Source organism: Cataglyphis hispanica, chromosome 5 (genome assembly GCF_021464435.1).
Source record: "Cataglyphis hispanica isolate Lineage 1 chromosome 5, ULB_Chis1_1.0, whole genome shotgun sequence".
Classification (NCBI taxonomy): Eukaryota; Metazoa; Arthropoda; class Insecta; order Hymenoptera; family Formicidae; genus Cataglyphis; species Cataglyphis hispanica.
The window spans coordinates 932,249-960,155 of NC_065958.1; the positions used below are offsets into that span (position 1 = coordinate 932,249).

The following is a 27,907-nucleotide window of genomic DNA, read 5'->3' on the forward strand; positions in this document are numbered from 1 at the left end:
TGATCAAATTAAAGTCTACCGTTTCCTTGAGCGCAGGGTGTCTTGAGCTGCTGCAACAGATCCTCGGCCCGATCAATCACCGTTTCCATCTCGCAGAGAAGAGGCGCCGCTTGCGGAAATCGCCGTGTAATGGTGTCCCAAATGATATCAGCATCCTCGACACCGTGCAACGATCTCGGCGGCTCGAGTTTGGCATGCGACGACGCCGTATCGGCGAACGATGCGCTTTCGCTGGACATTCGAGGATTCCTTCTTTTCGCGGATCTGTCTGCGACGTGATGAATATTTCATCGAGATCGGCGCGATAAATCTGTCAGGCTACAAGCGCGCGGTTTTTTACATTTTTCGCGGATGGAAAATTGACGGGTGGAAAATGTCAAAAGACAAACAACGTAAGAGCGCGATATTGATGTCGCGCGCGATCTGTATCTTTTGCAATATGAAATTTTATCAGATCGTATAAATAAAAAAAATTAAGTTATTATTAGTTAGAAAATAAAAACAAAAGCATTTATTTTGAAAAATTAAATCGTAAAAACCATATTCAATAATTTTATATGATTAATTTATCGATTTTGTTGCAAAGAAATTACTCTCTCCGTATTTTAAGACAATCTTTCTTATAACAAGTATCAATTAATATATAGAATTTATATTTTTCGAAAGATTCTTCTTTAAAGCACTTAATAAAAAGTTAAAAAATTAATATGTCACAATTCATAATTTAAAATCGTTAATAAATTATTTTTACATCATTTCTGCTATAATCAGCATTATAGTTATTTTTAATGTGAACTTTGTATGAAAAAGTATACACTTATATGATGATGTATTCGAAAATCATTGCAACGATTTCAATTGCGAGAAATTGAACGGAGATTTCACAGATTCGCATTGCGACACATACACGAGTAATATAGATCTATAAATTTAAATTAAGTCTAACATATATATAAATAATATTAGCATCTCTCTCCTAAGAAATGATGATTGAAAAAAGATCCATGTAATCATCATGATAGAATATTCGTAAACTCTATCTAAATAATACATACAAATATTTAATATATAAAGAAATATGACTCTTAATAAAAATTAAAACTCTAAAATGTTTTTTTATATCTTTTCATTAAATATTTTTTACTATTGTAATTATATTATATATCTATTGATTTTCTATTAACTATTTTTTTTCCATATGCCAACTCTATAATGTTTAAGTTAATCAATTATAATGCGTTTAAATCAACGTTTAATTATTACTTAAAAATCAGAATTGATATAAAAAATTTAATTTAAATAACCCTATGTAAATTTTAACAATTTTTCTTAAATTTTTTTTTCTGATTATTATTTAGTCTATAGAATGATGCAAAATAAAATTCCCTATATGTTGGATCATAATTCTTTATATCTCATTGATGCAATGTTCTGTGCCGCAGATGATTTTTCAGTAAAAGCGTACATTCTCTCTCTCTCTCTCTCTCTCTCTTTCTCTCTCTTTCTCTAAAGAAAACTCATTTAGAAAACGAAAAAATGATGAATTAATAACGTACTCCCGACTACTGTTCTGCTGAATTTCTTTAACGCGATGGTATTTTATTAAAATTATAAACACGGGATTACAATACATCGTGTAACGCGTAATACTTGCTTAGAAACGTCGTTGAATCAAGGCCTCTTTGATTCAAAACCTCTTTACCATTCACTTTTTTTTTAGCTACGTGTGTGCGAGCCAGTTTGTGCTACGGCATTTTTTTTTTTTTTCGTGTACGTTCTTACATACATGCATATTACTATATTTTCGTTATCGGAGGATGCTTTTCCTCGATTGAGCGCGAGACGTGGAGTCGAGTCATGTCAATATCGAGTCATATAAATCTCATAATGTGACGAGCACGCTCCACGATTTAGACTTTTATCCGTCGAAAAAATTATATTCCATACTGATTCGCTCGAAGTTATAGCACGAAGACAGGAACGACTTTCCGTGTTTGCTTTTTAATGGCCGGGTCACATCGACATTTCGTGCCTGTGGAAAGATACTGCTAATATAAATCGTCGTCCCCCGTAAAACGATGCGTCCCACTTGATGTATTTACGTCGATTTCTACATCGTCGAGGGACTTATGCGTTTATTTATTTATAGAAACAGATGTGAGAAACTCTACCGACTCGTGGATATATCAAAAATTTCAAGAGAAATGTGTCTCTTTTTTTTTTAACGGAACGACTTTGTACAAAAAAAAAGGATAATTGGGAGAAATTTCTTTTTGAAAAGAGATCGTCTCTCGTCATTCATGAAAACGATCGCTACTTGAGTCTCGCTAGGCAATAGTAATAGATGGAGGCGCGCTTAAATTAATTTCGAACTTTCGATATGTTAGAGTAAATTTTTAACATGTCTTTAATATTGCAATCGCGCGGTTAACACATCGAGGAGCTTGGCGTGTGCACAGTTTCGCTTCTGATGCACGCTACGTTATTCGCTAGAACGTTACTCACTTTCGGATTCCATGTCTTTATAGTATATAGAGTGTCATATACTCGAACAGTTTTTCGTATTCGGGTAGAAAGAGACTTATAAAACTTTATGAATAAATAATATATAACTGTGGCAGTATTCGTGTAGATAGACGATGTCTTATCTAGGTAGTGAATTATTCACGGAGCAATTCATGAGACTGGCGAAAGGTATCTTAACGCGACCAGAGCGTCTCCGTAAGAATTTTCAAACTTTGTGACACGGAGTCTATGTATATGAGTTTTGCAAAGATGTACAAAAATATCACAATTAACTTGTTAGAAAATGTCTTAGAATCGCGATCGTAATAAATTCTAATTTAACGGCCGTTTTTATATAAAATTGTGCAATATACAAGCCATTGTTCAAAACAGTGGTGTAAGCAATTTTTTTCTCCACTTTGATATAGACAAGAAAAGTTTACAAGATATCTATAAAATCCAATTGCTTCATCTCGAGATATTTTTCTAAAAAAAAAGTAATAAATAAATATATATATATATATATACAGGATGTCCGGCGTCAATTGCACCAGCCGTCATGTGCAGGTAGAGCAGATAAAACTGAGAAGAAAAGTCCTGTACCATTTTTTTCGATAACGTTTAATAAAAGAGTTATTATTGAGTAAAGTCTGGCAATTCAGCGCCGACCTTTAGCTGGACGCACGTCAATAAGCCGCGCGTCTAGCATGTGTGCGTGAACGCTCAGCTGTTTACAGTGTCTCACTGACATGCGTCTGGCTACAGATCGGCGATGATTGGCCAGACTTTACTCAATAATAACTCTCTTATTAAGTGTTATAAAAAAAATGGTACAGGACTTTTCTCCTCAGTTTTATCTGCTTCATCTGCATACGACGAGTGATACGATTGACGCCGGACATCCTATATATATATATATATATATATATATATATATATATATATATATATATAAAGTTTTATTTCACTTTAATTTTTACGTCCCAAACTTTTATTTTTGTCAACTTATACCGCTATTCCGTCCAATGGCTCACTATAAACTCTTCAATTAACTTTTTACTTATTACTCGAGTTTGGACCACGTATATCTTTTTTTGAACGATTAATGATCTAGAAGTTACACGCTGGACCGCGTTAAGATATCGACGTCAAGGAAGATCGCACATTCGAAGGATCGCGATTCATCTTCGATGATGGTTTCGAGGATGCGTATATGCGAACATGAGTTCACGCGAGAGATTTATTTCCGATTGTTGATACGCTTACTTCTATCACAGCATACAGACGTACGTTTAATTTCAACGCGCTTTACCATACAGTGTCTATAATAGGCTAACGCGTGGAGATCGCGTCCATTGTTCGCTTAATCATTTCGTTTGCTTAATTCCTGTTGCGTTCGCAACAGAATTACGGAGTACATGCTCTCCTTCGATATCCAATTAGTTACACATGGATATCTACGTTCGAGCCACGCATCGATATCAAACCTATTAGATTAATGCAAGTGAACTATCTACGTATTTCATGCTGGCTTCCATAAATCACCTATAAAGTTTAGATAGTCGAAAATCGCGGATACAAGGATACAAAAAATGATCGTTGAATTGATGTAGAATAAAATCATAGTGAAACGAAAACTAAATCATTGCTTAATACGTAAACTATTGACACAGTGCAATGAGCATTAATATATTGTACAATAATATAATAGAATATGCAAATAACATGTAAGAATCACTGTTTGCGATAACGGTTAAGATTACAAAGAGCACTTATTGATAAAATGAGGATCCGCTTAAATTTATTTAGACTTTTTATAATATTCATTAGAGCCAACAATTTGGCCCTGAAGATGTTACGTTGACTATCAGATTTGCGAATGCACGATGAACTTGAAATTTCAATTAAATCCTGATGTGTTATCATAATTTAATAATCAGTATCTTTTAATAATAAAAAAGAAACAGCTTTATGTAGTCACTTTGGATCAGTGTAATGTATTCAAGTCTGCGATTAGTTTGACAAATGGTGTCTCTAGTTTCATCAACGAATGAATAAAATCTAGACAAGTGCATCAGGTTATAACGGATTCGTCAGGATAGACTCTGTGCGTGAGCATCAATGAATGTATCTTAATCGCGGTTAACTTTTCATCAGTTTTTCTCATGAATCTCGTTGATCTGAAGAACGAAATTAGTGATAAGCACGAGTGTCGTCTCGGAACACACACAATCGGGAACGATCAGGAATATGCCCAATCTTTTCCCAATTTAATGCTGCGAATACATCACTCGCGTGACGCATTCATAACTTTTAACATCCTATCCTCTCTCGATCGCATCGTCATTCGCACAAAAACTATCTGTGAAACGCTTCTTTCGCATTTTAGCGCTCGCATCTTCATCTCGTTACTTTTATCGTCGTAGTCGCATCGTAGACATTGTGTTTATGACGTTCATCCGATAACCGACCGAAAGTGCACTCAACGAAAACAGCATATCTTATTTTGAAGCATTGTATATGTGCGTGTATAAACGCCAATTTTTCACTGCTCTTCGTCCACTCGCGCGTATCTTTTTACTCTTAAATCGTGTGTATATCTAAATCTACCATGATACTACGGTGTTATTGTAAATGCCATATATACGAGCGTACGAGAGGTGCATGTACATCTTCCTCTCATCGGCTCGTTAGGATTATGAGCTTCTTACCATCCAGTCTTATGCGACAAGCGGATTGTCATCCATTCTGATTTAATGAGTCAAACCGTAATCCGCTTATTCAAAGCAGACCAATCGTTATGAGATTCGATTGAAGGAATAGAAACTCGGTGATGGAATTATCTGATGCCACCAACTGAGTGCTTCATCTCGTGCGCTCGCTTCTATGTGCTTTGGATATTCTACGGGATTTCATACGATTACTGCGAGAGTATGTATAATATGTATGTGTGTGTGTGTATGCATGTGCGCGTGTAATGTGTGTGCTTTTGGGATGGGAGTGTCTGGCTGCCGTACACTCCGGTCCGTTTCTTCATGGGTAGCAGAAACAGGTAAGGGAAGGGATGGGGCCAGAGCGAGGTAGGCATTTAAAAATCATGACTATTCACACGGTGGTCTCGATATTGGCAATGGCGTATTGTCAACAAATACTGTCCTTCCCATAATTCTCCAGGTACATCTCCTGGGGCGTGGCTAGGTTGTAGCGTCCGCTCAGCCGGCTCCCGGTCAAGCCGTTATTGTGGTGGGTGTGATTCACGTGAAGATGATTGACATTCAAGGCGACGTTTTTCTTCTTTTTGCGCGCCTTGTGTCGATAGAGGCAGTACTTGAGGCAACCGGTGGCCAGTAAGAGGATCAGAAATATACCCAGGGCACCGGCGCCTACCGCGACGTAGAGCAGCGTAACCCCAAAACGGTAGGAGCAATTGGCCTCTTCCTCGTCGAAGCCCGAAGGACAATGGCGTACGCCGTCGCACCACAAAACCGAACTGATACACGCCTGGATCTCTGGACATCTGACGGAAGAAATAAGATATCTACACTCTTTTTACTTACAACAAATAAGTATTTTAAAAATTTTGTAATTCTTTACTTTATATACTTGGACTACTTAAAAATTCTAGAAATCATAATGGAAATCACAAAACAAACCTGTAGGGACAATCTTCCGCGGGTAATATGGTGAACGCGTTGGCGCCGAGATTGGGTGTGGTTGGTGAACGTTTGGAGATCGCGATCCATGTAACGGCGTAGAAACCAGGCTCCCGTTGAAGGAACTCCACAACAAAGCTACGGGAATGCTGCGCCATCGCCACACTCGCGTTCACGGCGCTGTAATTCCAGCCACCGGAAAAGAAGTCGACGGTCCTGGCCGTGTCGACGCCACCCTCTGGACAGATCACGCTGCGCTCCTTTGTATCCGCGGCCGAATAGACGACGATTCTGTTCAAAGTCATGCAATCCTCAACGTTATCCAGGGTGATGCTGTAGCCAGCGGTTCTCAAATACAGGAAGTTGATGCGCGCGTCTTCGGGCTCGATCAACCACGGCTCGTTAACGCACTGCGTCGCCGTGAGATCCTCCGTATTCGTCAGGATCTCCTCCACCGCGGCCACGCCGGGAATCACCCGCGGCAGCGGGCTCCTGAGGGAGATCTCGCCGCTGGTGCCGCGCAATCGTCGCTCCTCGAGTCTCGTTGAACATCCGTGCTCGCTCGACTCAGCGCCCACGGGAACAAAGCGATATTCTCCCTCGAAGAAGAAATCTCGGTAATCCTGAGTGACATTCATGAGCGTGACGGTGAACCTGACTTCCACCATGTTCGATGACAGAGTCCGCACGATGATTCTCTCGCTCACGTTTGAGCACAGACAATCGCGAACCTAAATAAAGAATTGATGTTGAATAAATAAGGATATCCAGTTATCTTTGGCAGGCTTTTAAATATATATAGAAAAAAGAAGTGGTACGTACAAGTTCGACTCCTTGCCACGGATATTCCGCGACAACAAGATTCGCTATGCCAAACTTCTTAACGTCCGTCATGCGTCGATCGCACGTCCATCGGTTCACCAAAGGGTCCACGTAAGACGCGCAGCTCTTGCCGCCGAAGGACGCCCTAACAAAGGACAGCTCTATCCTGTGATCGGGGTCGGCCTCGAATTTATATACGCAGCTCAAATTCTGAGCCCCGCCGCGACCGTAGAAGAAAACGCTCTTCGGGGATGCAAATTTGCCGGCATTAGATAAGGAAGAGGAGGAAGAAGATGATGATAGAGACGATGTGGAAGACGTGGATGAGGTCGACGACGTCGAGGTGAACACGTGGTTGCACGAAATGGCTTCGTGCACGAACTCGTAACGTAGCACGAAACTTATCGGATAGAGAGCACTACCCTGGCGCAATATATGTTCCAGGGTGAGGTCGCGGCCGGTCGACACGTAACTCTCCGCTAGACTACACGGTCGCGTGTGACGGCTACTGTTGCGCAGCAGACTGTGGTCGCACAACCGCGGTATGTCATCCTTACAGAACTGTCCCATCAGTGTAACATTCTGTAATGATTATTACACAATGATATCAAGATGGAATACCGAGTGTTTGAATTGTCTTGACGATAATTATTAGATATTTTCATGGCTTTGTGTTACATAATGTAAATATTAATATAAAACAAGAAAAAATTGTGCAATTTAGAAACTTGCACATTGCTTCCTCATAATTTTATTTCTTTTCTCCCATAATATCAGTAATTATAAATATGTCCAAATTCAATCATCTCTTAATGATACTTTATTCATGTAAAAATATTTAGCCCAATATTTCAAAATTTGCGGAAGTTAGAACATCCTTTTTTTGAAAAATTCAAAATTTTATCAAAAAAAACCTTTTTACTAATTCTCATCAAATTCAATCATCAACCATCCTTTAATGACCTTTAATTCTTTTCATATAAAAATATTTAAACCAACATCTCAAAATTTGCGTTGAAGTTAGAACACCTGTTTTTTTTAAATTCAAAATTTTATAAAAAATAAATCCCTTCACGAATTTTAGCCAAATACAATCAATCTTTAATGATATTCTGAACACATTGGCATCAAAATTTGAACAAAAAATTGTTTCACAACAAAACAAAACTACCTCTATGAGAAAGCAAAAATTTTTAATAATTTTCGTCAAATAATAATATCTTTAGACTTCGTAGAAGATATATTATAATCGATGATATAAGCGTCAAATTCTTTTTTTCTTGTGATTTATATTATGAGATTCTAAAAGCACAGAGCATTTTTAATTTTCTCTGAATTTGTGTTTATGTCTACATATACAACTTTAGTCACAAAGTTATTTTAGTATGAAACTTAGTATGAAATTTATTTTAGGAGAAAATAAAAAAAGTTATCAAGTAATAAACTTTGTAGTTGATGCACAAGTTCGTGATACGTACTTTTCGACTAGAAGCGAGTTTGTCCACAGTGATATCGCCATCCCATATCAGAAGCTTTGCGTTACAGTCAGCGGTAGTATCGATATTTGCAGCCGCTTCCACGCTGGCGGCGTAATATTTAACAAACGATAACCAAACGATCTCATTGAGTTTTCCTTGGAAGTGATAACGGCAGGTGGTGTTTGGCGGTAAAGAATGTTTCGGATTTTCCAGAATACCCGACGAGTTCTCGTCCCCGGATATATAAAAATCGCAGTTTTCATTTTCCTTCACAAAACTTCGAGATTTTTCATCGACAAAGATCACCTGTACATGCATGAATATAATATATAAAGAAGATATTAAGAGACAAATTTTTTGTCGAATATATTTAATTATTATACTTGAATAACGTGCCAGTGATATAAAGATATAATCACGATAATTTTTTTTTTAAAGTTGCAATTTTCATATTTTATAATAAATTTTTGATGTATATATGTGTGACATTTGCAAAATAAGACAGCGATATCGCAGTATCCAGAGAATTACCTGAACTTCGAGTTCAAATCCTGGCAGAAAAGACAATGGAACCGGATGAAACGGATTGTCGTACGGGGATGTATGAAACTCCAACAGCATCGTATTGTGACTACTGACGATGTCGGGAACCGCGTCTCCTCCGCACAGTCTCACGAGCACTCGATCTGAGGTTGAACCTCCGTCATATACCGTCAAGTAATCTTGCACGACGTTGCACTGATCCCACACTCTTGAAAAGCATGCAAATTTTATTTGGAAAATTTATTCCGCTTCACTTGCATTCGTTTCGCTCTCCCGCGTCTATTTTTTTTTTTTTTTATTTTATTTTTATAAAAAGTTCGTTTATATTACAAAAAAAAAAAAATGATGGCGGAATATATATTAATTTAATGTCAATCTATTAAATGTCAGCAACTCACCTAAGCACTCGTTGACTTCTGTCGTACTTGACGACTTGGTCCTTAATGTGTATCTTGTGACTGTTTCGTTGACTAACGGCAAGTAAAGCTCGATGACCCAGTGGCGCGCGGTTTTGCTCCACCCGATAGTAGCAAGTGACATTCCTGGGGTAAACTCCGGGATAATTCGGGGACTGCAGTCGGCAAGCTCTAGTATCGCATTTGGTGAGGACACGATCGCAATACGTGCCGTTCACCAGCTCGCCGCGCCATGTGGACATACTGCTGTTCCCGTATCTGAGATGCGCCTCGCTTCTTCTCAGGAACTTGTACGACAGCTTGAAGTCGAAGTTGTAGCCGATTCCCTGAGACAGAAAAATAGTCCGCGAATCCGTGCCGCGACCGTAACGCGTCCCTTTTATTTCCCGTCATTGATTAAATTTGTATAGGCAGATATTTTTCAATAATGATTGTAAGTGAAAAATTTACTCTAACGTATTTAAGGATATACGCATCACATGTGAAAATATTGATAAAAACATGAAAATTTTGTAGACTGTTCTACTATTTCTTCAGAGTATCTGCGCAAAATCTGAGCATAATTCTTTTTACGGTTTGGAAATTATTTAAATTTAAAGTTAATATTGATTCTTATAATCGCATATTGTAGCATTTATTGACAAATTTGACAAGGAAAAAACATTGCCAACAAAATAAAAATTTTCACATATTCAGAAAACTCGAATAAATATTTGTACAAAACTTAATTTATTATCCACTTTCTTGATTAAAAGTTATTTACTAAAAATTGTCGAAAAATATTACCTCTCTCTCTCTCTTTCTTTCTGCAAATTACATGTTTTTTAATTTGTTGATTTCAAGGGATATTCACAATCAAAAGTTTTTGTCATAAATTTGAAAAAATATTAATTATAACTATTTTCTTTTACGAAAACATTAACAACCACATTATTTTGTGATATTTTAATTCTATTTATAATCCGGATTTATTTATTTAATTTTTCAAACATGCTTTAATTCTATTTATAATCCGGATTTATTCATTTAATTTTATAAATGTAAGAAATGTTTTTCTTTTTAATTTTGATAGTTTTATGCTACTATTATCCTTGCTGCTAAAACATCCTTAACAAATCGATAATAAAGGAGCAAATAAGGGTGTATATTTCTAAAAATTTTTTTAAAAGTAATTTTACACACAAATATTATTTTATCTTAAAAATATTATTTTATATTAAAATTAAAATTTCTCGATCTTGAGTAATTTCGATAAATATATCTCGCGTAACATTTTATATTATTGCAGCGAAATCGCGCAAAATCAGAACGTGTATTCCCCTTGAGCTAAGGCAATTTCTTACCTGCTCTGATAAACGTAGTAAATATAAAGTCAGATTGATGGAAGGAGTTTCGCTGTAATAGACGGTGTAGCCCCACGCGCTGCCGCACCATTGTCCTCCCGTTGCAGGACGACCTTCCTCGCGAATAGTCATGAAACCATCTGGACATCCTTCCGACGTAAAGGATAGAAAGCGGCCGACCGTGAAGGTATCAAAAGTTAACTGTAACACGGGGGGCATTATTCTAAAAGTTATGAGCAGGCGAATATCCGGGCTCCGCAACCAGCTAACGCTTTTTGTTCGAGAAATAAAATTACAGATGTCAAAAGTTGCTACAAGTATCATTGACTTTTTGCGATAAAAAAATTATTTCCATTATAATTACGTTAATTATCTCGTAAAATTTAAATTTAAATTGTAAAGTAATGAAAGTGAAATAAATCCCAAAGAGAGCAGTATGAAAAGATCGTACAGTTTTCCTGTAATATAAAAAATATATAAAAAATAACTGTTATAATATATAAAAAACTATTATATTAATATATATTGTAATAATACATGTACCTATATAAAAAAAAAACTATTATATTAATTTCCATAAATTTTTCATCATGAAAATTATACACTAATACTGGATATAGTATTAATTGAATTTCATTTTTTGATTTAACCGTAAATTATAATTCTATAATATCGTATATATTTAATATTCCCTATAATTAAATAGAAAAAAAATCTAACAGATTTTAATACTGCTCTAGACACTCTTACATTTTTTTACAACCTTATCATCCCCGAGTTGATTAATCGCATTGTATAAAAGTTGCGCTAGACTCATGACTCTATTCCGCTAACGTAAGTATCGATTCTATTATTACGATAAGATATAATAATCGATATGTCAATATCAATCGGGATCAAAAATGTACTCGAACGACTTTGATTCACGAGATCAAGGATTTGTAGAGTAAGCGTATTCCGCGATGGCGGAATGTTTACTCAGCGAGCGCGCGCGCACGAGAGAGGGAGTCTGATTTAATTTGGCCAATAAACGCGATAAGAATCGTAAAAGCCAAGGATATAAATTATTATCCGGGCTCCGACGCGGCGCGGCGGCGCGGCCCGGCTGTCTGCTCCATAACAGACTCCCACGCTGGTCGCGGGGCCACCACCCCAGTCAGCATTTATTTTCTACAACTACATCATTTCTATATCCGACCTGGACTAAATCCCCGAGATCAGATCCGGCGGCAGTGAAGTTGAGATGACACAGGAATGGCAGTCGATCCTCCCTCGGCCGGCGTATCTCCACTCTGTAGGTCCGACCGACGTCACCGTACAACGTCCGATTGCAAGCTGAAATGTTTTTGTTGCGCCATAATTATACGCGCGAATAGGTACATAAAGCGTACGACGTATAATTCTTTCTTCTGGATTAATAATGAAATGTGATGAAATAATATCCCATTTTAACGCCTTATTTCGTGCATCAAAACATGTCCGATTGCAAGTGAAAATGTTTTAATACACTATGATCATGCGGGAAAGATATATTATGGAATATCAATATAGTATGGGATCATAATGACGCGTATAATATATATATATATATATATATATTATATATATATATATATATATATATATATGATGAGACAAAGTATTATTTGCAGAAAAATATATATTAACTGCTAACTACTTTCACGATTTCGTATATCAAGTCGTATAAAGTCCGGTGGCAAGCTGAAATGTTTTTATTACGCAATTATTATGCGCGAAAAATAAATCCTGGGGTGTAATTATTCCGGATTATAAAAACGCGGCGCGTGATAAAATATTATTTTGTAAAAAGGTATATCAACTCTTGAAATAAATCTCTCTCGCGGAATGTAATCTGTACGCACAGCCAGAGATTTATATACACGTTAATTACACAAAAATACACATTGCTATTTTTTAATATATATATATTTTTCACTTATTTATATTAAGTGTTTGTTTTTCGCAATGTATGTTTTTAAAAAATTGATTTTAGCGGCGCTAAAAATGCATTAGCGCAAAAAAGCTCAAGTGTTAATATTGTACTGACCAAAAATCTTTCTATACTTGGCACATTTTCTTATCTTATAATTGCTACGCGTTTCTAAACGTAAATAATTATTCTATACAATTAGCTCATTTGGACCTGCATATTGGAAATGCGCAATTTGAAATTCTATGAAGGAATTGGATCATGAATATTATAGTAAATACTACAATATTATCATTCTATTGAAATGTGTCGCGCATATATTATAAAAATTAAAAATTTAAAAGAAGGAAAATACGATATTTGTATAATATAATTATATTTGAGCTTCGCAAATCGATTAAATTTCGTATGCAGTGGTAATTAGTACTATATCAATTACAAACGGTTAATTTATTTATCTCGTTATAAATTATTGAATAAAAATTATTTGACAGTGAGCGCTATGACAAAAGCCGCATGTCGAGACAAATACGCGACTACTAACATATATTCTGCAAATAAAATTTTATAACGTGATAAAGTTTTGATTTTTACACAAATGGAGCTAAAATAATAATGCAGCTAAATAATAATTACTGGCTTGAAACATTATCCGCTCGGATGAGCGAAAACTTTGTTTCTGGGTTTAATATATATGCGATAATGAATATATGGGGTAAATACATACTCACGCTTGCCCGTTTATAATAATTATTTTTCTGCCCGATTTTATAGACACGCGTATCGGTTTTTACGGTAAACATACTTTTTCACTTTATTACGCGCTTGTCTACCGTGGATATTTAACTGTTCATTCAATAATAATTAATTGTGTTCGATTGAGATATTCCAACGTACAATTTATAAAAAATTGTTTTCCACCGTCAAAGATATAGAGACGATGATATAAAATTCACTTTGGATATAAATTATTTTGATTATTCTCTCTCTCTCTCTCTCTCTCTCAACAATTACACATAAATTCAGATTCAATAAGAGAATTGCAACAAAATAAATTTCGCCAGAAAATAATCACGTTTGAAAATAAACATCTATTATTTTTCGGAGATTAAGCGCCAAATAAAGATCTTCTTTGGCGAAGATGTCAGCGAATATATCGATTCCGTCCGACGAGAAACCTCGTCGCCGTTCGCTCGCGGATCCGATACTCACGAGTGCAATATCTCGGCTCGTCGGACTTGTCGTCGCAGTCATTTTCGCCGTCGCAGTACTTGTCCTGCGCGACGCAATGTCCGCTTGAGCCGCATTGGAACTCGGACGGTCGGCAGAGCTGTTCGCCGTTGCTGCCGGCGGTCTCCGATGTCGGGCTGGACGTCGACGAGCTCGACGACGACGAGGACTCGGGTGACGTCGCGCCGGAGTAAACCGCGTATCCGCTCGGGTATCCGGAGTAATCCGACGACGAGATGCCGAGAGAGTGGTAACTAGCCGAGCCAACCTCGATCGAAGCCGCGATCGCGGCTGCGATCAGCAGCAACCGCCGACACACCAACATGCCCCCTCACCCTGAAAATAAGATAATAAATAACATAAGTAAAAGCTGTTATATATAGGGTGAAGAAAAACAAAGGTTCAGAAGTACTTCAAAACTTTGAGGATAAGTTCTTCACATAAAAACAAGAAAAAAGTGTCATATAAATATATATATCCGGATATGCCTGATTTATGAGCTATAATTAAGAATGTTTTGGCTGTTTTTTTGCTACAATAGTAGCAAAAAAACTGTCAAAATTAAAAAAAAAAACATATTTTGTACCTTTATACAGTTTAAAAAATCAAATAAATAAATCCGGATTGTAAAACAAATTAAAGTATCTCAAAATAATATGGTTTTTGACATCTTCGTAACAGAAAATAATTGTAATTAATATTTTTCCTAATTTATGACAAAAATGATTTTTGATCGTGAGTATCCCTTGAAATCAACTGCAAAAAGACAAAAAAAGAAAAATAATTTGCAAAAAGAGAGAGAGAGAGAGAGAGAGAGAGAGAGAGAGAGAGAGAGGAAGAAAGAGATAATATTTTTCTACAATTTTTAGTAAATAACTTTTAATCAAGAAAGTGGATCTAAATTAAATTTTGCACAAATATTTATTAAAGTGTTCTTAATATATGTGAAAATTTTTATTTCGTTGATGTTTTTTCCTTGTCAAATTTGTCAATAAATGCTATAATACACGATTTTCCATAAGAATCAATTTAAACTTAAATAATTTCCAAACCGTTAAGAAAATTGTGCTCAAGTTTTGCAGATATTCAGAGGAAATAATAGAACAGTCTACGAAATTTTCAAGCTTTTATCAATGTTTCGATATATGACACATACATCCTTAAAGATTTCAATGACAAAAACTGACAGAATGTATCTACAATATATCTACTAGCACATGCCCAATGTAATACATCTTCAGTTTAATTGTTTATTTACTCACAATTCATAACAAATGCTCAAAATGTCTTTCACGTATGGCTGTAATGCATGGATATGTCGGATCATGGATTGTTGCATTTTTTTAAAGATCCCATGACGATTGCGAAGGTGATTGGTTTTGGAGGCATTTACGATACGTTGGTGAAGAATTTTTTTATTTGTAATTTTAGTTACATAAACTAGAGCTTTTAAGTGTCTCTACAGATAAAGATATAATGGATTTAGGTCAGGTCTTGGTACTGAATTGAATGTAATTTTTCGATTATAACTCAATCATAAACCAGGCATTTTCAGACATATGGTTATATGATATTTTTTCTTGTTTTTGTGTGAAAAACTCATTCCCAAAGTTTGTTAAAGTATTTCTAAAACAGCCTTGTATATAGAAGATACATAGGAAGATATATAAATATAGATTATACTAAATATACATAGTATCCTAACTCTGTTTTGTCACGCAATCGTGAGATTCAGCGCAACATGATTTGCTTCGTTCTAAGATTAATTTTCTTTCGTGAAAGATATCTAAGTACTCTTAATTCTGTTATTATTATTTATTTTGTTTTAAAAAAAAACATTAGATTGATTTAGAGACAAACTTGAAAGAAAAACATTGCCAACGAAATAGAAATTTTTACATAAATTAAAAAAATTCTAATAAATATTTGTGCAAAACTTGATTTAGATTCACTTATTTGTTCTAAAAATTATTTACGAAAACTTGTAGAAAAATATTATCTCTTTTTATTTTTCCTTCTACAAATTATTTGTTCTTTTTTGTTTTTTGCAGTTGATTTCAGGAGGTTTACAATCAAAAATTTTTGTCATAATTTAGAAAAAATATTAATTGCAACTATTTTCTTTCGCAAAAATATTAAGAATTATATTATTTTGTAATACTTTTTATAATCGGATTTATTTATTTGATTTTTCAAACAATATAAACGTTCGAAGAATGTTTTTTTTTTAATTTTGACAGTTATTTGCTATTATTATACAGTCAAAACATTCTTAAGTTCAAATATTCTTATTCTAAGTTGACAGTCGTTCTGATTTCTGATTACATATAAACTAATATTAAACAAAATTAATAAAATATATTTTGTGACAAACTTATTTCAGAGAGCATATAAAATTATTAATTGAATTTTGCCTTGTGAATTCTATTGCAAATTTCAGATTGTCTAAAACTGCTTTGATCTCATCGATAAATAATTGTGTTAGAAATAATATATGTGGGATCGATTTATAATATATCTCGCTAACTTCATCCAATACTGCTCTGTATCAGACATCTACGGCTTCTAATAGTAATGGTAGTTCCATAAGTCTTTATCTGCACAAAGTTCACAGACAATCGAGTCCTAAGGGCTCTACAAATTGTCAATAAATGGCATGAACTATGTGGTTCTATCAAGAAAGAGAAAGTCTTCTTGTTTAGTTATTATATTAGAGAAGAAAGTGATTCACGTATAAATAATACGTTTTTAGTCATTTGTTGCATGGATGCTCCTTGCGCACAAGAAGAAGAAACGATATAATACAGAATCTTGAAAAAGTAAATTGATATTGCAGAAAGACCTAGGGAAAGTCTTGGCAAGACTTTGGATATATTCATTGGTCGAGGATATATTCTTAAAAAGAACCGAATAAATAGTCGTAATATTTCACGGCTTGCAGGTGTTGCTTCAGCTCGTTTCGCGTAACGCTTTTTAGCGACGGCTCTTTTACACACAGCAAAGCCCCTCTCTTTTGTGGTCACATTTTTCTTTCACCGTGTATATTCCCCTCTTGTTGCTTCAATTTCGCGTATGTAGTTTTAGCAAGATAATTATTTTGATAAAAGTGCAATAATATTTTCTTTCCATTGTTCTTAAATATTAAATATATATTATAACTCTTTATTTCATTTCACGAAAGCATTGGATCAGAACAAAAAAACAAAAACAAAAAAAAACTGTGCAAATTAAAAGCTTGCATATTGCTTTCTCATCATTTTATTTCACTCATAAAGTGAAATCATCACTCTTAATCTCCTTAAAGCAAGTGAGTTTTTCAATTTTGGTTTCCTCACAGGGGAAGATATTTTAAAATTTATGAAAGTTACAGTGTATATAGATATTTTCAAAATTTTATAAAAAATGAACTCTTTCATCGACCTTCGGCAGATTTAATACCAACCGTTCTTTAATGATATTCTATTTAGATAAAAAAAATTTCACCCGACATCTAAAAATTTGCGAAAGTTAAAGCGTATATAGACATTTTGCAAAAAATTTTATAAAAAATGAATCCTTTCACCAATTCTCGTCAAATTCAATACTAACCATCCTTTAATGATACTCTATTTATGTAAAAAAAATTTAACCCAATATCTGCGTCTATCAAAAATTTGCAGAAGTTAGAGCGTGTACAAACATTTTTAAAAAAATTTAAAATTTTATGAAAAATGAACTTTTTCATCGATCCACATCAAATTCAATCATCCTTTAATATTCTATCTATTTTTAAAAATTTAGCCCGATATCTAAAAAAATTGCAAAAGTTAGAGGTTGTACAATACATTACATTTTGTACATACATACAGGCGTTTAAAAAAAAAAATATGATTTTTCAACATTTTGGAACATTCTAAACATATTGACATGGAAAAAATGGAAAAAAGTTTTGTCATGAAAACGAAGCTTCTATGAAGAAGCAAAAAAGAAACAAAAGAGTCTCTTTTTGACTAACCGAACAAACTTATCGATCATCTCAAGATTTGAGTTCTCTTGGATGTTTTATATGGATGCGTGAAAAAAATGTCACTCTTTCATCTTCCCATAATTTTTCTGCTTTTTAATGTATTCAGTACGACGATCAATGAGTCGACCGATTGCGTGAGAATAAAACATTCTTCGTTTTATCTCGATCCACTCGCTCTTTCTTTGTGTCACAGAGGCTGTTGGCGCGGAACGTGAATCATCAACAACATTGGTTCGCCCGATTTCAAATCTTCCCTTCTTCTGCTCTCCATCTCTCTTACAACTGGATTTCATTTTTCATGATACCTTATCCATTCCACTAGAGTCCTTTCTTTCTCAGTGTCGTATACTATCACTCAGATACGACTCGAGCATTACTTACATCAAGACGTTCTGACTCGAAACATCCTCTCTTTTACATTAGATAAAATAATATAAAGGCTTTAATTAATTTACACCATAGACATATTGATATAAAAAAATAGATATAGATGAAACGACAAAATAATAGCTTCGACTCGAAGTATACGTTTATCCTGTGCTCTTTAATTAATGTAAGCAGATTGTCTTTGCCTCGATGTGCGCGCGCGACGAAGTTCCAAAACATAAAATGAATACCAGCTTCAACTTGTTAAGACACTAAACATAACTCGGTCGGAGATTCGCAGAGTGTTTAGAGAGAAGCGGATTATGCTAATTCTATTGAGAAAACTAACTCCTCTCTTACGTGAATGGACTCACCAGTGTTCCCTGAACAAATACCGCGGATCTATTAATTCGCGCGTTTCAAGCCGCGCGGGTCGATACTGCGAGAGTGTTCACAACAAAGTTTCACCGTCCTTATCCGGGCGAAGCCCTCGCTAACGCCAAACGCACGTTACAAAGTAAATGCGACGCCGCCGCGGCTCATGCGTCATTCCGCCTTTTAACCCGCGTAAAACCCATCGGTTGTCACATGAATAATATCCATACTAATGTAACGTCGTCACGAATGTCAGCGCTAACGAGCGACACGACAGCGCGCGGAAAGAGCTCGCGGAATAAAAATCTGATTTCATCAACAAGAGAGTAAAAATAAACTCGCACTCGCGTTCAGCGAGTACGGACGAGAATCGAGCGAGCGGTGCAAGAGGGGTGGTCGAGGAGGGTCGCGCGGGGGTGGAATCCGCAATAAAAGATAACCGGATTCAAGTGCGGAGACTGCGTTGCACGCGAGCAACAGTAAAGGTTCTGCTTATTACGTAAAGGGGAGCGGAATCTGGACCGAGCTCCCCCAAGAGAAACATGTAGCGCCCAGGCGGACAACGGAATATGGTAATTCGCTGGACGGGACCAACCGCTGCGGGACGAGCTGCCTCACTTCGCCAATATACAGAGTGTCCGAAAATTCGCGATACACTCCTTTAAGGAAAGATAGAGAGTGTTATTTTGAACAGAAAAGTCCTGTACCATTTTTTTCTATAACGCTTAATAAAAGAGGTATCATTGAGTGAAGTCTGGCCTATCATCGCCGATCTTCAGCCGGGCGCACGTCGGTGAGCTGTCATAAACATCTGAGCGCTCACGCACACTACAGGCGCGCGGCTCACCGACCTTGCGTCCAGCTAAAGATCGGCGATGATAGGCCAGGCTTCGCTCAGTAATAACTCTTTTATTAAGCGTTATAGAAAAAAATGGTACAGGACTTTTCTGTTCAAAATAACACTCTCTATCTTTCCTTAAAGGGTGTATCGCGAATTGTAGGGACACCCTGTATATGCGCCATACGAGTGTCACTGAGATTGCACGCGTGCGAAGTTTACGCCAGCGGCGCGATCGTACTCGCAGAAAAACAGTTTAATAATCGCCTCGAACGGTTACTTTAAATTAAGGCACGTATCCGGAATATCGTAAAAATGTTTTACGCGTTACAAGTATTAAGAAATATACATATATCAGTCGAAGCATTCTTTTTATTTTTTGAATAGAAACTAATTGGATAGCGCACTAGATGTACAGAAATATATTTTAAAATATTTTGTATCTCTTGCGCGCATTGAAATAAATGAAAATTTGCTGTAAAAGAATCGACATATCTGTCAAAGAAAAAAATTTTGACAAAAATGTTTTTCTCCTTAAAAAAAAAAGGAATAGATATTGTATTTATTTGGAAGAGCTATGAGAAAAATATATTTTTTGCGTCCACTTCGTATTTTGTAAATTACATTTACGCGAGTTTATATATAACTATAAATTAAGTTTATTTCATTCTCGTAACCGCTTGAAATTACATACGTTGCGCTCACGTTGCAACAATTGTTGCGAAAACTTTTTCAACATCTAAAACTCGTTCGGAAAGAATTTTTTACGAGCGAGAGGCTCGCGTTTAGCTACCCCTTCCCCTCGATTACTATAACGTCCGCAGGATCCGCTCTCTGCGGCGCTCTTAAAAATCGGTTCTGACCCTTATCCCATGATAGGCACTGAAAAAGTGGTCTTCCGCCAATCTGGCATGGCGAAGTGGAGGGAAGACCCGTGTGTTAAATTGCCCGTACCGGCCTGGGAAATTGGGTCGATGCACGAGAAAATCGACTGCAGATTGAGAGAGAAGGGGAGAGGAGTGGAGAGCTTGCACTGCATCGAGGATCGAGCTCCATCGATGCGAAATTGGAGCTGGAAATCGTGGCGCAAGAAGCCAAAAGGGGATTCGAAAGAAGCACAGAGGGACGAGGGAAGGAGGGAAAGAGAAACAAGGAGCGAGAGTAAAGTTAGAATCGATCGAACGGATGTCGAGGGATCGACGATTTTCGCGATCGTTGGAATTTTCGTCCATCAAACTGGCTGCGTCTCGATGGCTGGCATCCCTTCGACCCGGTGTTTAAAGTCAGAAGAAAATTGGCGCGGATGGAAGACGAGCGATTTCGTTCAGCGTAACAACCGAAAGTAGTAGCAGCAGCCCTCACGCTCCGATTCGGTTTTATATGCCGTCGTTACCGGACGCTTGCATCTATTCAATAACGACTCTGGCGTAATTTAAGTTTTCGCTTAAGCGTGCACATTACGCTCCTGCGAATTCCTTCGATTCCTCGTCCCGGATTTTCCTCATTGCCCTCGAGTTTCAGCGTGTATCTTTCGCGCGCGCCATGCCGCCCGTTGCAATTCTTCTTCGAGACGAGGAATAAATGCATAACAAATGCCGCAATGTGCGCAACTAGCGAGATTGACTTGTCTGTTGCCGGGAAAGAGATCGGGCAATCGTCCCGTGGTACGAAACAGCACGCATTCGTTGTTATCATTGATTACAATCTACCGGTAAATTTGTATTCTGTTACTCTTTAATTTTTTAAAGCGGCGAGTATTTTAAAATATGCACGAGGAGGAGAATTCTGTGTAATGTAAAATTTACTTTTCTTTTTCCTCTTATGGAAACAAACTGAATTGCAGGCAGGAGATAGTTGAAAGACGATTGAATTGGCCGATGCCAAGCCGGTGCGATTACGTGGAAACTTAAATTACGCAAATCGTCATTGAATAAACGTAAATGTTCGGCGACTGCATATAAATTCTAGTCGAAACGTGATGAAGATTCGATCGTTTTTCGAAAGCTGTAAAACTTCTACGAATATATAAGATCAAATGAGACTTAAGGCTGTAGCAAAAAAACTGTCAAAATTAAAGAAGAGAAAAGCATACTTCGTATGTTTATACTGTTTGAAAAATCAAATAAATAAATCCGGATTATAAAAAGAATTAAAATATCGCAAAATAATATGGTTTTTGACGAGAAAATAGTTGTAATTAATATTTTTCCTAATTTATAACAAAAACTTTTAATTGTGAATACTCCCTGAAATCAACTGCAGGAAACAAAGAAAAAGGAGTAATTTACAGAAAGAGAAAAAGAGACAGATATTTTTCTACAATTTTTAATAAATAATTTTTAAACGAGTAAGTGAATCTGAGATTTTGCATAAATATTTATCAGAGTTTTCTTAATATATGTGAAAATTTTTATTTCGTTGACAATATTTTTTCCTTGTCAAATTTATCAATAAGTGCTACAATGTGCGATTTAAGAATCAATAATAATTTTAAACTTATATAATTTTCAAATTATTAAGAGAATTATGCTCAGGTTGTTGCACAGATATTCAGAAAAAATAATAGAATAGTCTACGAAATTTTCATGCTTTTGTCAATAATTCGATATGTGACACATATACAGGGTGGTCCGAAAATTCGCGCAACACCCTTTAAGGAAAGGTAGAGGGTGTTATTCTGAACAAAAATCCTGTATCATTTTTTTTCTATAACACTTAATAAAAGAGTTATTATTGAGTGAAGGCTGACGTATTATTGCCGATCTTCAGCCGGACACGTCGGTGAGCTGTCATAAACATCTGAGCGCTCACGCACATTACCAGGCGCGCGGCTCACTGACCGTGTGTCCAGCTAAAGATCGGCGATGATAGGCCAGACTTCACTCAATAATAACTCTTTTATAAACGTTATAGAAAAAGATGATACAGGACTTTTCTGTTCAGAATAACACCCTCTACCTTTCCTTAAAGAGTGTTGCGCTAATTTTCGGACACCCTGTATATCCTTAATAGACCCCTTTGGAAACGAAACAATATTTCTCGATAATTAGGATATTAAGGATATTTAATTATCATTTTTAATAAATTTCTGAATACCTGTTAAATAATTATTTTTATGATTTTAATTTTAAAACATTTTTGTACGATAACTATTACTCCCTTTATTACTGAAAAAAGGTTATGCGTTGTCTTACATTATCCTATGATCTTTATAATCTTACTTAATTTCGTTAAATAAAATAGAAATGTTATTGGAATATTAGTTAAAAACGTCCGTTTTATTTTGATTAATTTTACATGATGATGAAAGAATTGAGCTGTTGAACGGAAGGTAATAATAATATATATAATTTTCAATTTTTTTTTTATATAAAAAGATCAAATTATTAAAAATAGTAAGACTAATTTAAAATCTGATTATTTTATCGCAGTATTTTTTATAATCTTATAAAAAGAAGATAAAATTTTACGTCAAAAAACTTATGGATCAGTACTTTATTTTTATATATTTTTTATAGATCTTTTACGTACAACGGCTTGATTGTGATTAGATTTAAGAAAAGCAAAGTTTACATATTCTTCTACATACATTTAATACATAGAACTGTAAATGTAAGCGATAATCTAACAAAACATAAAGTAGTTATTTTTTTTAAATAGCAAAAATTTCCTTTATGTTAAGATAACGTGAACAGAGTTTGTTTTGAACGTACCTATACGCTTTGTTGCGAAGTATTCTTCGCAAAACGTAAAGCTGTCGCGATAAACAAGCGCGACGAATATGATAAGAAGAAAAATTGTCCACGCGACTTCTTCTATTGGAAGGAGCAAAAGAACGCGAGTCCGTTTAAATTGCGACCGAAAAATCTCCTTAACCGAGTTTCCGAAGAATCCGCAGAACTTGACGAGCATCGACCAGCCTGTTGCTTTAACTTGCCTTAACTTGCCTGCGCTCGCGCCTTCATCGTTTCCGTTTCGTTCGAGACAAAGAGCCCCGAAGACACACAACATCTGCCTTTTCCTAGAGAGCTCGTTTCCGTCGCCGCGCGCAAGACACGAAAATCAATATCCATTTCCATTCGAAACGTCGCGCCGGCCATATCACGATATCTTCCGGTCGACACTTCTCTCGGCATATAGTAGTCCGCCTATTTCCACTTTCAAGGGACAGACGACGGTCGGCAAAAGTCGCTTTCCCTCCCAGATATGGCACAGATATCCGCTGGTTATTCTTGGATATCCGCCCATATCCGATTGTCTTGTAATATTTAGGACGTTAATACACTTATAGTGGATGATGTGACTTTTTTCGTAACATTTATTTAATTTATAATGAATATCTGGTGAGCTGTTTTTAACTCGCCGTTGTTGTTTTATTATTAATTGCCGAGCGCACAAACATTCTTTAAATATTTTCGGAATATCGATTTATCCTTTATTGATCCTTGTTGTTTGTCTAAAGAAAAAAGTGTAAAATAAAATACGATAGATGCATTATAATTTTTATTTTCTCTAAACAAAGGCTAATTTAATTTCGACATTGTATATAAATTTATTTATAACAATTCGGGATAAAATGTAGCGTTATCAAGTAGCGAAGAATAAGAGCAATACGAATGAATAATGAATAAACATCCAAAACCGTATCGAGGATACATTGAATATCCATCGGACATCTACGTTGCGTTGGGCCGCGGTCACCGAAAATCAGCCCTTCGATCCGATAGTTCGCAATGAGGCTCATACCTGGTGGTAGGCCGATACGGTCGTGGCCGACCGGCCAGATCCATTCGATCCCGAATAGTCGGCATTCAGTGCCGGCGGTCTCTGTCCTTCCGGACAGACGCAACGAAGCCCGACCGCATATCTGGTTCTACTACTTTGTCGCGCTTGCTGTGATCCGCGATCATCGGCGTGGCCGGGGCGCGTTCGACGCTGCAGATACGGAGTGTGTGTATTCGCGGATGGCCCGAATGTGTTGGGCAAAAGCTTTTGCGTTCGCAAAATCGCTGCTCCCGCAGAAAAGCGCTGAACGAACAAAATCCAGTTCCAGCTCGAGGGGCAGACCGTCTAACTTTCGTAAAAAACGCTCGCGTCGCTGGAATTTGGCTCGCGTGCGACCGATACCTCATTGTTACTCGTTTCTATCTGTGTGTACAGCGGCGGGATCCCGGATACATTGATCCGTGAGATACGGTATAAATACTCGGTAAGCCCCAGAAAAATCCTTCTCGAACATATAAAGGAAAACGCCGGACGGAAAAATGGGCAGTCATTTATTTTACTATAAAAGTATTTCCGCCAATTCTGCTGTAGTTTCGCGATTACGCTATTATTCTGTGTATTGTCGTGGCGATTGTGCAAAATTATCCATGCTCGATATCTTCAGAGATCGATTTCAGAGATATTGAAATATTTTATTTTATTGATGAGAAATATATATATATATAAAACTGTAGAGTCGATATATAAAATATTAGATATATATACAGGGTATCTATAAAGTTTGTCTGCATCTCGTATATTTCGAAAACGACTTAACATTATAAAAAATCGCGAAATACGTGTTTGATCATTTCGAGAGATTACTTTTTTTAAGAGAGTTGAAGAATTTGACTCTCCAAGAGGATGCTCCAGAGAAATACCAACTCAAAAATTTTAAATGGAACATATTGTAGTGTATATTATAGTATATTGTAGTATTTGAAAGGGAATAAAAAAAGAAAATTTTTGGCGCAAATCGGAGGCTGTGAGCTTGTATTTTTTTTTTTAAAGCACGAAAAACTGTTAAATTCAAGATGACGCCAAATTTTTTTTCTATGAAACTAAGGTCAAATTTGAATTTTTTTGAAAAGGCCTTAAAAAGAGAAATCATCTTTCATACTTTGAACGTTTGTTTTAGAATTTTCCAAATGAGAGTAATGATTTTTTGAAGATTGGCTTTTTCGAACTTTGAAACCTAAATAACTCTGATTTGCGTCAAAATTTTTTTTTAATATTCTTTCAAACGATATACTACAATATGGGGGTTTCCATTTGAAATTTTTGAGTTATAGTCCTTCATTCTAAGAGCATCCCCTCGGAAAAACAATTCCTCCAACCCCCTTCAAATAGCCAACTCCACTTTCAGCCCCTGAAAATGCCCCTCAAAATGATCAAACATTCTGCGAGTTTTCATAATTTTGAGCCGTTTTAAAAATAGAGGGAGTAGGACAGACTTTATAGACACCCTATATTAGGTACGTTCACCTGAAATGTGGACCAAAATTATTGTTTTATAAACGAGAGTCTATATTTCAGTTGAACGTATTATATAATATTAATTATATAATTTATATATATATATATATATATATATATATATATATATACAATATTATATATTATATAAATATAAAATATGGATAAAATTCGAATGTATATATATCTATTAAATCTTTACTTATTTCTACTATTTTACTTTACACTCTGGTATCAATAATACGTTCTGTGTGTATGTCTATGATTTTATAGTTTTAGAATTATCGCTCATAAGATTTCTTCACGACCATATAGCGCATCATAAGACATATGTAATGTGACTACTTTTTCTAGAAGCATGGATTTTCGTGTACGTGCACAAAGTGTGGTTGCTGCAAGTTGAATGGTCGGAAAAGTGCCAGCAAAAAATGGAAAAATAAATATCATACTGTAGTAATGCGAAGCGTTGCCAAAAATCTCAAGCTCCTCCACTCTTGCATCATGAAGCAAAGTACGTTTATAAATAAAGCTACTAAATTTGATCATAGAACAAGGGTGCTTCGTTCAGTGTACACAATAGGTTTGAATTTCATTTTTGCCAATATGTATGACAGCATGAAGTGATTTCAATCATTATTTAATGCCGGATATGCGTTTATTTGAAAACTTTTAGCGCATACAAAAATACTCGATCGTTTAATTAATAAATTAAGCACTGCAAGGTTGAATAAAAAATTTAAAAACAGATTACGCGCGATATTACTCGAGAGAAAATGAAAACGTACATTCAATATCCGGCGTTAAAATTGAATTTTATAGAATCTTGATTCCGTCCAGTAATTCCGTTATAATCGCATTCGTGATTTAAAGTTTCAAGCGCACTCTCTCGCGTTTGTTGCGGCAATTGTGTTTTCGATTGACATAAAAAAAAAAAAAAAATCGCCCACTGATTAAGCGGAACAAAACGCTGCAATTGTCTCGTTTACGTCATTAAACTGTTCACCCCCCAACGATGAGAATATATCTTTTAAATAGAACTTTTCCGTGCAATTTTGTAATGTATTATCGCAATATAATACTAAATGAAAAATAATTCAACACAAAAATAATTAAACATAACAAGTTTTATTTTTGTCAAAACGCAGAATCACAAATTTTATGTTACTATGAGTTTTGCAAATAGATTAAATTTTTTTGATGATCGATTTGTTATTAGCGCACAAAATCATATAAAATTTCAATATTACGTTTATATGTATGTACAGGTGTGATGTGTATTTTCGATACAATAAATATATATTAATAAAACACTTTTTTTATTTTTAAGTTCTCTCGTCGATATCACGATTTTAAAAAAAATTTAGTTTTCGCTCGCTTATTGCTGCGAAAATACAATATTGCAAAAAGAGGAAGAAAAAAAAAAATACAAAGAGGAATAAGAACCTTCCGCCAGTGAAGTTTGTTATCGAATTGCTAACCGATCGACCGACTAAGAAAACAAATACAAGCAATCCCAGGGGAACAAATAACGGTAGTTTTCTTCTTGATATAGCGTGAGCTGAGTAAGTAAACGGTGAACCAGTGCGACTTGGTATCATCAGGATTTTTATCTACGTCCTGTAATTTCTCCCTAGCACACTTTCTTTCGCCGAATATAACACAGTATGAAATAAAAACGCATCCAAGGTATGACCTACATTCGATTATACAATATATACATCTTCATATTACAATATATATATATATATATATATATATATATATATATATATATATATGTGCGTGTGTAAATAGCAGTATTGATCATACTTTAAATATGAAGAAAGCTAAGAATAAATTTTTCTTTATTTATTAATTTAAGAATCATTGAGATTAAAAGTCAGATTTTTAAAAATACAAGGAAAATTTAAAAAAACGATAATAAATACATAATTAATTTCCTACTAACTTATTCATTGTGCATCTAATGATGAACAATAACTATTTATACAATTGACCATTAATTATGGAAATGTAATTAGAAACTTTCTCGTAGAACTAATGTATTAACTCTATTTCAGCATAGATGTATCCTCTCCTTTCTCTCTCTCTCTCTCTCTCTCTCTTTTTAAGATATTAATCTCAATATTTTATATAAAAAT

At 35.5% G+C, this 27,907-nt stretch overlaps 1 protein-coding gene across 1 annotated transcript in view; it reads right to left on the bottom strand.

Moving 5' to 3' along the window:
- Positions 1 to 1,468: 1,468 nt before the first annotated feature.
- LOC126849760 (uncharacterized) overlaps positions 1,469 to 27,907 on the bottom strand; it is a 65,194-nt gene continuing 38,755 nt past the window's right edge. The window contains exons 2-10 of the mRNA XM_050591961.1: positions 13,924 to 14,277; positions 11,959 to 12,095; positions 10,761 to 10,961; positions 9,400 to 9,743; positions 8,990 to 9,209; positions 8,459 to 8,764; positions 6,981 to 7,562; positions 6,159 to 6,889; positions 1,469 to 6,022 (exon numbers count right to left, since the gene is read on the bottom strand). Of these exons, the coding sequence (XP_050447918.1) occupies positions 5,647 to 6,022; positions 6,159 to 6,889; positions 6,981 to 7,562; positions 8,459 to 8,764; positions 8,990 to 9,209; positions 9,400 to 9,743; positions 10,761 to 10,961; positions 11,959 to 12,095; positions 13,924 to 14,266 (3,240 nt within the window). The 5' untranslated portion in view covers positions 14,267 to 14,277 and the 3' untranslated portion in view covers positions 1,469 to 5,646. The remainder of the gene's footprint in view (positions 6,023 to 6,158; positions 6,890 to 6,980; positions 7,563 to 8,458; positions 8,765 to 8,989; positions 9,210 to 9,399; positions 9,744 to 10,760; positions 10,962 to 11,958; positions 12,096 to 13,923; positions 14,278 to 27,907) is intronic.